General features: G+C 46.8%; 1 protein-coding gene across 1 annotated transcript; it reads left to right on the top strand.

The window, feature by feature from the left end:
- The first annotated feature begins 95 nt into the window (after positions 1 to 95).
- Positions 96 to 13,502, top strand: MBOAT7 (membrane bound acylglycerophosphatidylinositol O-acyltransferase MBOAT7). The gene is made up of 8 exons (XM_083707790.1): positions 96 to 436; positions 5,575 to 5,655; positions 7,366 to 7,495; positions 8,400 to 8,526; positions 8,616 to 8,772; positions 9,548 to 9,908; positions 10,122 to 10,307; positions 11,805 to 13,502. The coding sequence occupies exons 2-8, from the start codon at positions 5,580 to 5,582 to the stop codon at positions 12,184 to 12,186; spliced, it is 1,419 nt and encodes a 472-aa protein (XP_083563916.1). The 5' UTR covers positions 96 to 436; positions 5,575 to 5,579; the 3' UTR covers positions 12,187 to 13,502.
- Positions 13,503 to 14,411: the final 909 nt, after the last annotated feature.

Below are 14,411 nucleotides of genomic sequence, written 5' to 3'. Positions count from 1 at the left end.
ATCACTCTTTCGCCACAGCCGAAGAGCTTGGAGCGATGGCTCCGCTGTCCAATAGACGGTCCGAAAAGGAGCCAATGGCTTGGTCTTGGGAAGACAGAGGCGGTGCAAAGGAGGAGGAGGAGGAGGAGGAGAAGGAGGGTGGGGAAGCATGCAGACATCGCCTCCCCTTTCATCGCGCACAGTTCATCCTGCAAAGCGAAGGAAACTGTGCAAGAGGGACAGGAAGCGCGCACCTAAGATTGAGAAATTGTTTTGCAAGGCTGCTTGGAGGCGAAGGGGGAGGTGGGGCAGCCATCTCAGAAATGGATTTTGCAAGGAGCTGAGCTCTTTGCATCGCGCCCCTAGGCTGCCGCTTCTTGCCTTTCCCTCCCTCCTTCACCCCGCTCTCGAGTCCCCCTTTGGACAGCAGCACGTGCTGAAAGGGCCCCTCGAAGAGGTGAGTGCCGGGCGGGGTGGTTGATTTGGGAAAACGAAACTGGGTGGTGCTGGGAAGCCGGACTCCTGGGCTCCATGTGAAAGGATGAAGCGGGATTTAGTGGCTCACCAGTATGGGGCCTAAGGCTAGGAGCCAGGGCTCCAGGGTTCCCTAGATGGGTGTCAAACATAGATGGGGCAATTTTATTTTATTTTTTGCTCAGGCATAAGATCTAGATGGGGAACAGATAACTTACCCTGGAGTATAGAGGGGATAAATAGGAGCCAGCACGTCTTGGTGCTCTATTTTCAGGTATTATACAGCGTAGTTATAGCCTTAAAATCACCCACCCGGGGTGTGCAGCGCCAGTCTCCCTGAACCCTGCTTTTTGATAGATCTCTTCCTCACAAGGGCTACATCATTGCATTCAGTGTCCCCCCCCCCCCCATTTTAATCTGGTATGTGCGTACAACACCTACCTGAGGAATGACGCTACCACTTCTTTTCCCTTCTACTTTCCCAGAGGATTGTTAAAAATATTCTTCGTTACATTCCTCATCAGATGAAAAACCCCACAGAAATATTTCCTGCTACCAAGGATTTTCCCCCTTTCATTTTGCGGTTGGTGGAGCCCTGGAAGTTGACACATCTGTTTTGCTCCTAAGCCGGCAAATGATTAGCTCTTACCTGTAACCCCAGATTTACTGGGGTTGTTTAGTGCTGTTAACTGGGGGAATGCATTCTGCATGTACCCAGAGGCTCTAAATTTAGGGCTGAATATTCTTCTTGCTCTACTACAGGAATTCTGCTGAAGCTTTTCCACTTTGGGTATCCTAACCCAGCCAACCTGGTGCCCTTCAGATGTTTGGGACCGCATCTCCCATCTGATGGATGGAGAGTGGGCAAGGAAGTATTTGGCAAAGCTTAAAGGAGCATTGCCATGATGTTTTCTAGAAAGTCTTCCAAGCACAATTATAGCTGTACACAAGGGAGAAATTAAGTAGGTGTCATTTCTTTTCCCAATGGAAAAAGAATTGGCTCAAGTTGTGCTTTGCTAAGAAATGAACAGATGCAATAACAACACCCCTGGCATGTGGGCCTCTGCTGAAGCACCTCCAGCCTGCTCCACTGCCCAACAGCTGATACTGTCAGGAAGTTCCTCCTAATGTTTATCTGCTTCCCTGCAGATTTGGATAGTCTTGCCCCCTGGAGCAACAGGTAACAATTCTGCCTTGTCTTCTGCATGGCAGCCCTTCCATGTATGTGAAGACTGCTTGCTTAATCTTATATTCTCTAGGTTAAACCTCTCTGGCTCTGTTGTCCCATCTTATTAAAACAAAAAATAAAACCTGTAGCTCCACTCCAAATTCCTCAGGCGTTTAAGAAACTAGTAATTTTGTATCAGATTTTTGCTTTAGGCAAGTTCCTTAGGCAACTCTAACTCAGAGTTGTTTTCCTTTTCCTTTTAGCCCATGTTAACTGTTTTCATTCCTGCCTCCTATAATGTGCACTTCCCTCTGCACCATCAAATCTCTCTGAACGCAGCACTTTCTCACCTGTAGCAGGGCATGTCAAGACGTCTGTTCACTCCCTCTCAAAGGATCATGGGAACTGTAGTTTAACACAGCTACAATTCCCAGCAACTTTAACAAACTACAGGTCCTGGGACCTTTCAATGTACGGAGCCTTAGATTCCCTCACCCTCTTCAGTGTCTCTTCAGCTTAATATCTTATCTACTTCCTATTTTCCTGTCCTTTGCGTAACACTCCTGTCTATATACCTCCATCTATTCCTCACACAGAAAACCACCCAACTTTCCAGGATTCTCTGCATTTTCTTCACCTAGCAGGGCTTCCTGCACCCTCTACCCCCACTTTAGTCCATGTCTTTGCTCTCAGCAACAATACCCTTGCCTAGTTCAACAGCACACATGGCTTTCCCTCCCCCAGCAACTCATGTCAATGAAGGAGCCTTTGATGGAGGTGGGCCACGAAGCTGCAAATTTGCAGGGGGAATTGGAGTCAGCCCCAGCATTTACCTCTGAATCCAGCAAAGGGAAGGAGATGTGTAGACATTGTGATGCAGGGATTCTCTCATCCCTACGTTGGATGGGCTTGGGTGGACATTAGCTGTTCCTCCAAAGGTTTGGGTAAGGGTTGCAAGCAATGAGTATTTGGAATTCTCCCCCTACCCAAGGGATGCCAGCAAAGTGGAATGGGCTGCAGTTGGCCTGCAAAACTATGCATGGTACAGGCCTGCTGCAAACTCTCGTCTAGTGATTCACTGGAGGGGAAGAGAGAGTGTGTGTGTGTGTGTGTGCGTCTTGCTGGACTCCTTAGATAGACACTTGCTTTTAATCTAGCTGAAGGATTCCTATTTAAATATAGAAAGCATGGGGTGGAAGAGTGAGGCGAGGGATTATAGGGAGACAAGGACATCAGCACAGAGGAACGGGGAGAAAGTGGCGGGGGTGGAGTGTGTGGAAACTGGTCTGGGTGTGTTCAGCTTCAGTCATCCCCAGCGGGGAGAGGAGGAAAGGGGGGTTGCCTTGCAATCTATCTGTCTTTGTAAATGAAGCTCAGAATGTGGAAGGCTGGGAGCAAGGTAGAAAGAGAGCACCTGTACTTTTCAGAGTTGCACAAAATTGGTTTTTTCCCTCTTCCCTCCCTGTCCCTTTCCCCTTGTGTGTCGTGTCCCCCCCCCCAATATTATTACTGTAAGCCTGCAGACAGGGATTGTCTTGTTTTAATTGATTGTACATAAGCCACTCTGGGAGCCTTTGGGGCTGAAGAGTGGGGTACAAATACCATCAAATCAATCAATAAAAAGAGGGGGGGTTCCTCACCCAGCATGTCTTCTTGTTTTGTGCTGTGCAACTCTGAAAGGTGTGGTAGCCTGCAGCTGAGAGTTCTTTCTGCTTGTGACTCAGTTGGTAGAGCATGAGACTCTCAGTGTTGTGGGTTTGAGCCCCACGTTGGGCAACAAGATTCCTGCATTGCAGGGGTTGGACTAGATGACCCTCGTGGTCCCTTCCAACTCTACAAGCCTATGATTCTATTTCTTGCTCCACTCTCCTTAGAAGAAAGCGAAGAGACCTGGCTCATACCCTTGACCCCTGTTTGGTCCCCACAAGCTTCCCCACTTTTCAGTAGCCTGGACAATCCATAGGGAAGATGCTTAAGAAAGCATGTGGCCTTTCAACACACGTAACATCCTAAGGCCCCATCTGCATGATATGTATGATATCGCTTTAAATGAATATTGTAGAAGTAGCCTTAGAATGGTATAAAGCTGGACTACTCCACCTGGGATGCTTTGAGTGGGGATTCCAGTCCCAAAATAGAGTTGCCAACTTTCTCCCCCTGGCAGTGCTCCTCTGTGCCTTTAACACAGGGATGGGGAGCCTGTGGTCCTCCAGATGTTGATGGACTACAACTCTAGGAACTCCTGGCCACCAGCTACATTGGCTAAGAATTGTATTTCAACAGCATCTGGAGGGCCACATGTTCCCCACCTAGCAGGCAGAGGTTGAACAGGTGGTGCCTTTCCTGCCACAGAGATGTAGTGATAGAATAAAAATCAGCTGTTATATTTCTGCTGGCTGGACATCAGGCAAGGGTGGCTAACCTGCAGTTCTTTAGGTGTTGCTGGACTACAACTCCCTGACTATTGTTTATGGTGGTGGGGGCTGATGGGAATTGCAGTCTCAACACCTGGAAGGCCATAATTTACTCCTGTGTTAAAGGCATAGGAATGCTGTTTGGGGGAGGGTGATGAGTTGCATTCCAGTAATTCCACAAGCTCCCCATCCCTACCGTAAGATTTGCAGAAGTACAAAAAAAAAACCCTTCAAATAAGAGTCCCTAAGATCCTTTCTGGAAACAGGGGATAAAATAAATTGGGGACGTTATTGGGGAAACTGTGACCCTAGACACTAAATATTTTTATTATAATTGTTTGAAAGGGGTAATGCTTCTCTTGCTGAGAAAGTTTACTTGCTGGTTGCAACCAGACAGATCATCTCACAAGGCTAGAGGGAAGCGTCATATGTTACTTCAGATGGATGGTATTCAGAAATGCTTTTTACTGGTGTCTCACAAAAACCTAACTCATTACTTAAGACTTATTTGAAGCCAAGCTGCACCAGAGGACTTTGCAGCAGTCTGGTGGAAGTTTATAATCTGCATAAACAAACCGCCACATCCAACTATTAATCCTTCTACGTATGAGGTTATTTGGTGGAATTTGCAGACTTTCATCATTAGTTTCTATAAGTTTGTCTCTCTAGCAACCTGAAACTTGGATGAGAATGGAATGGAGCAGTGTTCTTCAACCTTGTGTCCCCATTTGTTGTTGGACTACGACTCCCATCATCCCTGCCCCTTGGCTAAGCTGACTGGGGATGATGGGAGTTGAATGAACAGAGCACTGAGGAGAAGCCTTCCACACAGGCAAGATCCATGCCAGGTCTCATCCTGTCATGACTGATAGCCATTGACTAATACACTGGGAGCCAGCATGGTGTAATGGTTAGAGTGCTGGATTGGGAACTGGCAAACCAGGGTTTGAATCCCCATGCAGCCATGAAGCTCCCTGGGTGAGCTTGTGCTAGTCCGTTTCTCGGAGTTGTCGTGAGGATAAAACGAGAGGAGAACCATGTAAACTGCCTTGAGCTTCTTGGAACAAAAGGAGGTCTATAAATGTAATGAATAATACACCAGCCCTCTCTGAATTCACTTTCTTCCCTAAATTGCATAAATTAATCAGGCACTGTGTGTGAAGAGGTCCTGTCTTTCCTTTGTCCTGAATATATTGCTCATCCGTTTCATTGGGTGACTATCCCCTCCCTCCCAGTCCCACCCCCACCCGAGTACTAGCATGCTGCAAGATTATTGCTTTACGCCACCATCCCTTAGGTTTTCCCTCCTTTGATACAAGAATCCAGGTGCCTTGACAACCTTGCTTTTACCTTTCTGGTATCATATTAATATGTAGCTCCAAGCATCTGGGTCACTTCCTTCAAAGATATTCACCCTACCTCAAACCAGCTGCTGGACCAGTAGCACAGCCTTCTCCCTGGTTATTTCCAGTATTCCCAGCATTAATCTCTCCAAACCATTCTGCACAGCCTGTTCTGACTCTCTGCATCTCTTGCCAGCCACAATGTCACCCGATGAAGTCATCTACTTGGCAGTCCTTCTCGTTTCCATCCCCATCGGCTTCCTCTTCAAGAAAGGGGGTGAGTGCTAAATCTGGGTGGCCAGAGTGAGTTGGAGGAGATGACGTCGTGTCTAAGGGGGGGGGACGATGACTGTTGCAGAGTCAGATTTAAGCAACCCAGCATTGCCCAAGGACTCCTAAGGCCCTTCTTTCTTTTGATATGTTGCATTTATATAGCTGTCCACCTATGCAACGGTGGTCTGTGTGTGTGTTTTTAATGAAGTGATACAGAAATCTTGCTAATTCCCCGGGTAGCAGGCAAACAAAACAGACAAAAGCAATTCTCCAAAATACAAAATATCATGATTAGAAGTCAACAGTAAAAGGCCATAAAGCTTACCTGAGCAAATGAAGCAGCCCAGATTTAAAAGACAATTTAAAAGCCTGGCTGAGTAAGAAAAGATGTTCACCTGGTGCTGAACAGACCACAGAGAAGACTCCAGGAGAGCCTTTTTGGGGAGCACATATTGCATGGTCAGAGTGGCACTACCAAAAATACCCTCTCCTTGGTAGGGACACCTGTCGCTAGACCTCTGAAGGGGATCTTAAGGTCCCAAGCTGTTTTGGGCTCTATTGATTAAAATCAGCACTTTAAACTGGGTCTCTAAATGGACTGGGAGGCAGTGTAGCTGACAAAGTCCTGGCATAATAAGATAAAAATGCCCAGTTGCGGAGAATGCAGTATTCTGCTCAGTGTGGATTTTACTATTCCAGGGCTGTAATGACAGGAGAATCTGCAGGCTTAGTAGAATTTTGTGCACCTTTAAAAGGTACAAGAGTCTGCACTGGTTGCTAGTATGTTTCTGCTCTGAATTCAAGCCCTTATCAGTAACACATAAAGGTGTTGAATGTTATTCATTGAGGGTGTAGTGTTCTCCAGCCCAGGGTCCTTGGATTAAGGGTGGGCTATAAACTTTTAAGGGACGCGGGTGGCGCTGTGGGTTAAAGCCTCAGCACCTAGGACTTGCCGATCGAAAGGTTGACGGTTCGAATCCCCGCGGCGGGGTGCGCTCCTGTTGCTTGGTCCCAGCGCCTGCCAACCTAGCAGTTCGAAAGCACCTCCGGGTGCAAGTAGATAAATAGGGACCGCTTACCAGCGGGAAGGTAAATGGCGTTCTGTGTGCTGCACTGGCTTGCCAGATGCAGCTTGTCACGCTGGCCACGTGACCCGGAAGTGTCTGCGGACAGCGCTGGCCCCCCGGCCTATAGAGTGAGATGGGCGCACAACCCTAGAGTCTGTCAAGACTGGCCCGTACGGGCAGGGGTACCTTTACCTTTACCTTTATAAACTTTTAAAATAGATAAAATAATTAATAAGAATGGAATATTCCATTTGGGGTTTTTTTCTGGGGGTGAAGGATTGCGGGGGGGGGGGGAGTGCAAACAAGAAATGGGGACTCCAAAAAGCTGCCTTATTCAAGATAAAAGTATTTCTCCCTTTAGTTTAATGTTCTCTGCTTCGGAGCAGCTCTCAGTGGTCTTGGGCAGAAGTCTTTTCCATCACTTACTATCTGATTTGAACAGGAAGTTCTGAAATGGGAATTGACTGAATGGTTGTGCTGGGGGGTGTCCTGTGCATGTAAGTATTTTGCTTTAACACCAAGGTCTAATCTCTCTTTCCCCGCATTCTCCTTTGTTGAACTGACTTGCGATCCCTAACTCCCGAACCCACTGGGTTGGATCTGTTCACAATAGAGGAATTTTTTTTCCATCTGCTTATTCCCCACAGACCTGAGGATCAAGCAGTTTGGAGGGGCAGCTGCGGGGCTTGTGCTCACGCTGGCCACCTGCCACATCCACACCCTCCACTCGCTTATCACCATCTTGGGGACTTGGCTGATAATCAACATGTCACCAAGGTAAGGAAGCTGGGAGGTGGTGGAATGGGAAACATGGGGGGGGGGGCGCTTGTAGTCCTGTGTGGCGGGCCGGGAGGCCTAGTAAGATGAATCAAGACACCTTGCAAACGTGGTTTGGTTGTTTGCAGGTGGCTACAGTTTAGCGGGCAAGGTTGAGATTGTGGGAATCGGATCTCCCGGAATTTCTACCTCTGAGGTTTGAAAAGTTGAAGCAATGTGGGGCTTAAGAGCAGGGCAGATACGCCAGTGGTCCTCCAGAGGTTGGGCTACTACTGGCTATGCTGGCTAGGACTGATAGAAGTGGCAGCTGATTATCACAGGCCACAGACCTTCCCCAGGTTTAGAGAAAAGAAGGTTTTGTCCCTTTTGACACAGAGACATAGAGCCAGGACCCTGAAAATGGGACAGACGTCTACCAGATTATTACTTTACTGTCATTGTTGTTGCTATATTTATTACCTGCTCTAAAGTCACAGGGCAGGTTACAAGAATTTTAAATTCAACATTAAAAGCACACAGTTTGAAAAAAAATACAGTCTGAGGAAAGAAATAGGGCAGTTCTTGAAAATGTGTATCTTCAGTAAATTTACAACATTAGGATATTGGTCAGTGAGAATGGAACTATTATTATTATTATTATTATTATTATTATTATTATTATTAATTATTATTATTATTATTACCCTAATGTTGCAGGATGGATTACAACAACAAAAGCACAGTGTTAAAAATATACACCTCAAATGTCAAAAGCCAGGTTAAAGAGGTGTATCTTTAGCATTTGCCGAAAGCTGCATAAAGAAGATGCCAGACACACCTCTGTGGAGAACAATTCATTAAAGAATAATGAATAGTTCATTAATATTTACAGCCTTTTATCTGCTTCTCCCCTCACACACACCAGGGCCTGTCACTACCTGACACTTGGCTGGACCTTTTCCTACCTGCTCTTTTTCCGCACAATCGCCTACTTTGGCTTCCCAGAGCCAACACCTTTCACCAATGCCGTGCAGCTCTTACTCACTCTCAAGGTAAGAGGGGCTGTGCTTTGGACGGGGGTATGGGGAAGGGGCTCCCTAGGAAGCTCGTTTCCCATGATGCCTTAATCTGTGTCTCCCAGATGGTGAGCTTAGCCAACGAAGTACAAGAACTCACTTGGGCGAAGAAACAGGATGTGACATCATTTGCCAAGAGTCCACTGATTGGCGTGATCCCTAAAATGCCCGGACTGGTGGAGATACTGTGCTACAGTTATTGCTATGTTGGGCTCATGACAGGTACCTGAGTTACCTAACAGAAAGCAGTGGTCAAACTGGCTAGGGTGAAATATGTGTACAGCACCAAATTCTAGGGATGGGTTTGTTTGTTTTATAAATCATGGTTACCACAGCTTTAGTCTGTATCTCTTCACCACAAATATGAAAATTGATGACAGGAGACAGAGGGTCTGGGGGTTCCCATTTTCTGTTTCAGTTTTCTTTTGAGGAGAAAGCAATGTAAGAGATAAGAACAGGAAGTCAAAAGAACCAAGCATATTTCACCTTTGCCTGTTGCTCTAATCGTCACAGCTGTTGACTTTTGGTTTTTTGTTTTGTGGCATGATTGTGTGTGTGTGTGTATCCGTAGTAGGACTAGCATGCCTCTGACCCTTGGTGTTTATGGAAATAATATGCCTTTCTTCCTCTCTCCAATCATTATCTTTGTGTGTCTTTCCAGTTCATGTGTGGTAACATTGATTGTTCTTTCCTTTTCTGCTTTGTGAGAACAGCACGAAAATATCCCAACACTACTTCTGCGACAGATAATGAGGGCTTGGAATGAATGCTGAGATCCTGCAGGTTCTGCTTGTGGCCCCAGATCCTGTGAGAAGTCATAGGGCTAGGCCACAGGGCGCATCAGACTCTTACCCAGCACCCAAGCTACACCTCCTCTTAAGACTTAAGTTATTAAGATGTGTGGTTGCATGAGAGGCTTTTGTGTGTCTTGGTTTTTCTGAGGAACAATTCATTTCTGTCTGCTCGTTGATCTCAATTTCTTTTCTTTTGCACCTAGGCCCGTTTTTTCGCTACCGTACTTACCACGATTGGCTGAACCAGCCTAACTCTACAATCATCCCTAGCTGGAAACCGCTGCTTTCGAGAATGAAAATGATCCCCATCTTTGGGGTCTTTTTCCTGGTGGCATCTCACTTCTTCCCCCTCCAATATGTTCGCAGCGACGCCTTCTACGAACGGGGACTTCTGTTCCGAATCTTCTACATGATACCCATCTTCTTCGTCTTCCGCATGCGCTTCTATGTCGCCTGGCTCTGCGCTGAATGCGCCTGCATTTCTGCTGCCTTCGGTGCCTATCCAACCACCGCCAAATCACGGTCAGGCGGTGGGCCCACTGTGGAATATGTGCCGATCAGCAGGTTAGTCACGGAGATGTTCCCTGTCTGCAGTAGAAGATGGGCTAGATTTAGATAATGGCATGGAACTGTCCTGCCCCCAGAAGGCAAGGTGCCATATTCTGACACTAGCTAAATCTTCTATATAGTCTTCAAGGGTAGCCCAATGTAGAGAGCACTGCAGTAGTCAATTCATGAGGGTATTAAGATGTTCTTGTTTTGTTTACATTTCTAAAGCAACTCGGATGAAGGGGGAGCGTCCAGCATCACCTATGATTATGAGACAATCAAGAACATTGATCCACATGGCACTGACTTCTGTGTCAAGGTGAAGGATGGCATGCGCTACTGGAACATGTCTGTCCAATGGTGGTTGGCGCAGTACATTTACAAAAGCGCACCCGTCCGGTCCTATGTCTTAAGGTGAGCAAAGCAGTACCATTGGGGGGTATGGGGGAGATAGCCTGTTGGGGTGGATTGGTGTGAAGGTGGACTCTGAGGTTCTGAGATGAATTGCAGGCAAGGTTCTTCTGGGAACAGCCAGTAAAGAGGATTCTGGGATACATGGTTGGTTGGTTGATTTGAAGACAGGTAGAGTAGAGAAATGCAGGCATGAGGGGGTGTAGCATAAATATGCAGGTGAGAGTTAGGTGAGCAATAGTGAGTAAAGAACTAAATGTTGAGCCAAAAATATTATTGCAACCTTGGATGGTGCAGTGGAACATTCTGGAATACAGTGGTACCTTTGGTTGTGAACGGGATCTGTTCTGGAGGTATGGCTGTATCCTGAAGTTTTCGCAACTGGAGAGACTGCTTCTGCGCATGCATGCGCGGTGGTAGAACGCTTCTGCACATGCGCGAGTGGTGAAATGCTTCCAGGTTTGCCACTTTCGCAACCCGAAGTTTACGTTACCTGAGGGTAACATAACGCGAGGTTCCACTGTAGATGGAGAAAGCAAGGCAGTTGGCACTTGCTCCCACAGGAGGTATGTGACAGCCAGCAACTTAGATGGCTTTGAAAGAAGATTAGACAGATTCATGGAGGTCAAGTGCCTATTGTCCACAATGGCTATTCCTCCACAGTTGGAGGCAGTAATGCTTCTAAACAGCAGTTGCTTGAAACCACAGGAGGGGAGGGGATATTCTTATAGCAAAGCAAGGAAGCTAGAATCAGTGCCGTGAGCCAGAGACTTGTGCCATTTCCAGCAGCTGGAAGATTCAAGAGGGAGGCCTTATATACTCTGACCTCCTAAACCACACTCCTGAACAGTAGTTGGCATTGAAGGGCCTAAGCCTTGACTTCAGGGGGCCCTGCCAGTTCCTCAAGGTCCTCGGTCTCTGGTGTTTCTGCTTCATCCTCTGCAGGTCTGCATAACACGACTTAAGGATGTGAGGCTGGTGTCAAGTAGCTATAGTGTTTTTGTTTTTGTGATGCCTATCCTGAGGAATTCCTTGCAAGTGAGGTCCATCGGGCTCCATCACTATATTTTGTCAGGCGATTGGTGAAAACCTGGCTTTTTGAAAAGGCCATTGGGTTAATTGTGTCATCTTGCTGACTCAGTTCTGTGTTTCAGAATAGAAAATTTAAAAAAAAAGGATCAGACATAGTATTGTTACTGTTCTTGGCAGAGTATGAATAGCTGGTTGGCTGTGGGCCAAGAGAGGAAGTGTAGGAGATCAGCAGCTTGGTTGTAGATAAGCTGAACTAGGAAGGCAACAAAATGTAAAGGGAGGCTTGGCTTGAGAGCTGCAGTGAAGGATTCCGGGATTGACTTGACCAATGTGTAACAACAGCAATGGAGGAGTCAAGGACTGATAAGTGGGAAAGTGTGAGGAGAAATGGTGAAGGGTTCTGGGATATGTGCTGGAATTGGCCTGAGGGGAGGATTCTCGGACTGAGAAGGCTCTCTTTCTTCCTAGGAGCGCCTGGACCATGCTCATCTCTGCATACTGGCATGGGATTCACCCCGGCTACTACCTCAGCTTCCTTACCATCCCACTCTGCCTAGCAGCTGAGGGGGCGATGGAGAGCAGCTTCTTGAGGCACCTGACCCCTGCCGGCCGTCTCTATGGCGACTGGGTGCAGTGGTTCCTGAAGATGAGGGCCTACGACTACATGTGCATGGGCTTTGTGCTGCTCACTTTCGAGGACACCGTCCGCTACTGGAGCTCCATCTATTATTGCATCCACTTGGGGGCATTGGCCATCTTCCTGCTGGGGAAAGGGCTGGGGCTCCAGAGAGGGCAAGCCTCCCAGAAGGACAAAGATGGCGCTTTGGAGAAACCCCAGCGGCAGGAGTGATGCGGCTGAGGCAAGGCCGACATAAGCCCGCAATGTGGAGTGCTGCCGAAGGCCCTGGAGGCTGAGGGAGCAGATGAGACTCAACATAAGACTTGTTTTTTTAACGTGTGTTTCATCGTTGAAACCATCGTTGAGGATCCGACTATAAGGAACCGGAGTTGTGTCTCGAAAACTCAGCTCCTCACTTGTTCTAATACCTGAGGACTTAGGAATACCATAACCCAGTGCCACCTCACTTGGCACCAGTGTTTCTGGGAACTCCCAGAAATCTTATCTTCTAACACCTTTGACTATTAGATTTTCCTACTGGCTTTTGTTCACCTTCCAAGAAAGGTCAGAAGTCCTGGCTCCTAGCATCTCTCCAGAACTTGCTTCCTCTTTTTTTTTCTTCTTTTTTTTATAGACCCCAAACACACCCATGTTACAGGAAGAGAAACTGGGACTTTGTAAGAATGAGCAGAGCTCCATTCCTATCCTCATTCCCATCCGTTCCCAGCTCTCACCTTGGAAGTGGGGGTTTACTGCCACAATTGTACCCTTTAAAGTGTATGTGGCAGTGGGAAGAGAATATTGCAGATTTGCTTCTGGGTAGTAGGTCATCTGAGGATACTAAGGTAAAAACACCGGCTCCCTCGGCCTGAAAGCAAGATGAGGGCTGCAACCCCATAGTCACCTTTGGCAGGACTTAACCGTCCAGGGGTCCTTTACCTTTACCTTTTACTAAGGTAAATAAAAGCCCCAACTTCCTTCAGGGATCTCTGCAAAAACCTGTGAGGCTGTTGCTTTGCCCCCAGCCAGTGATTTCCACCACCCCCTCTCCCGAAGGAAAACAGGAGTGTGATTCTTGGAGGTGTAAAGACACCTCTGGGTTGAGGAGTTTAGCTCGGTAAGGCTAATGCTTTAAGTACTGTGGAATGGGAGAAGCCGAAACTAAAAAGCAAGATGAAATTTTGCACGCCACATCAGCCACATTTAAAAATGTATCAGTGGTGATCTTCAGTTAAAGGGAGCTGGTTCAAGTGGCAGCAAATGTAAGCTTGTGGCTTGCAGAATTTGCTTTAGGACACACAAATTCTTGTCTCGAGGTTCTAAAACTTTTTTATGTATGTTGGGTTGGGAGCCCTGTGGGTGTTACACTGCAGAACCCATGACTTGACTGTCTGTATTTTTTTGCCTGCCTCATGGATTACGTCTTTGCATTCTGAAGAACGTAAGGTGTAAAACAGCTCATCTCTATAAACATTGTGATCCAGGTCTGATGCAGCTTTATTGGAAGCCTGAATGTAAAATAAAAACCTTTTTTTATATAAAAAAAAGAACCATCTCTTATTTATTCAGCTCCTTGCTTATCCTCCAGAGGGCAGTAAATGACAATCCCCAAGCCTTGAAAATAGTGTTCTCTTTATTGCTATTGCAAATAATTGGATTTCAGCAGTTCCCAGCATAGAAATAATTGCCACATGTAATTTGAAAGTGGACTTCTATTAACTGCAAGAATCCTTCCCTGGACATATAAAGCAACTCTGTTTTCCTGCTGCTATCTCAGGTCCAGTGATGGCTGATGCCCATTTGTGATTGGTAGGATGCAAGGCAAGGAACCCAAGTGGTAGGTAGAGCCAGGGAACCAGTGTCTGCCAGTGTGTTTTCTTGTTTTTCTTCCCTGTTATGGATGCTTTGAGATCCCTGCATTGCCGGGGGTTGGACTAGATGACCCTTGGGTGCCTTCCAACTTTACAATTCTGTGACTTCTACAACAGTTAACACTGAGACTGAGGAGGAGGAAGCTGACAGACAATACTATCCCCTGTACTGGGCTGTAAGTAAGAAGGCAGGCAGGTGGGGCTGAGGGCACACTGAGGATGGTGTAGCAGTGCCCCATTTGCTCTAATGGTCCAGCCTTTGCTGCAGCCAGATCTCACTTTTTATTATGTGTAAGCAGCAGTAATCCCAGAATCCTTTGCTGTTTTGCCTTTCCAGTTCAAATCGGCTCGTCGCATGTCTTACTGTTCAACCAAATCCCCAAAAACTTCTATCAGTATCAGAAGCCTCTGCAGCTTCACCTTTTCCATGTCAGACGATGATGCCATGTGGATATGTGTGCTTTTTAAAGGACCCTTCTGGTGACTTTACTATTAAAAGACCAAAAGCGGCTGCGCACATTATTTGATTAGACATAAGCCTTACGATATCTTAAAGAGTATACAGTGGTACCTCGGGTTACATAT

The sequence above is a fragment of the Podarcis gaigeae genome, assembly GCF_964106915.1.
Source record: "Podarcis gaigeae genome assembly, chromosome: 13".
Taxonomy (NCBI): domain Eukaryota; kingdom Metazoa; phylum Chordata; class Lepidosauria; order Squamata; family Lacertidae; genus Podarcis; species Podarcis gaigeae.
The sequence above is the reverse complement of the archived record's forward strand: the minus strand, read 5'-3'. Positions and strand labels throughout refer to the sequence as shown.

What these genes read in the sequence shown, in the direction of transcription:
- MBOAT7 (XM_083707790.1), top strand. Translation starts at nt 5,580, where the DNA reads ATGTCACCCGATGAAGTCATCTACTTGGCAGTCCTTCTCGTTTCCATC. An exon ending in CTTCCTCTTCAAGAAAGGGG is followed by an intron (nt 5,656 to 7,365) that starts GTGAGTGCTAAA and finishes TATTCCCCACAG; the next exon opens with ACCTGAGGATCAAGCAGTTT. An exon ending in CTATGTTGGGCTCATGACAG is followed by an intron (nt 8,773 to 9,547) that starts GTACCTGAGTTA and finishes TTTTGCACCTAG; the next exon opens with GCCCGTTTTTTCGCTACCGT.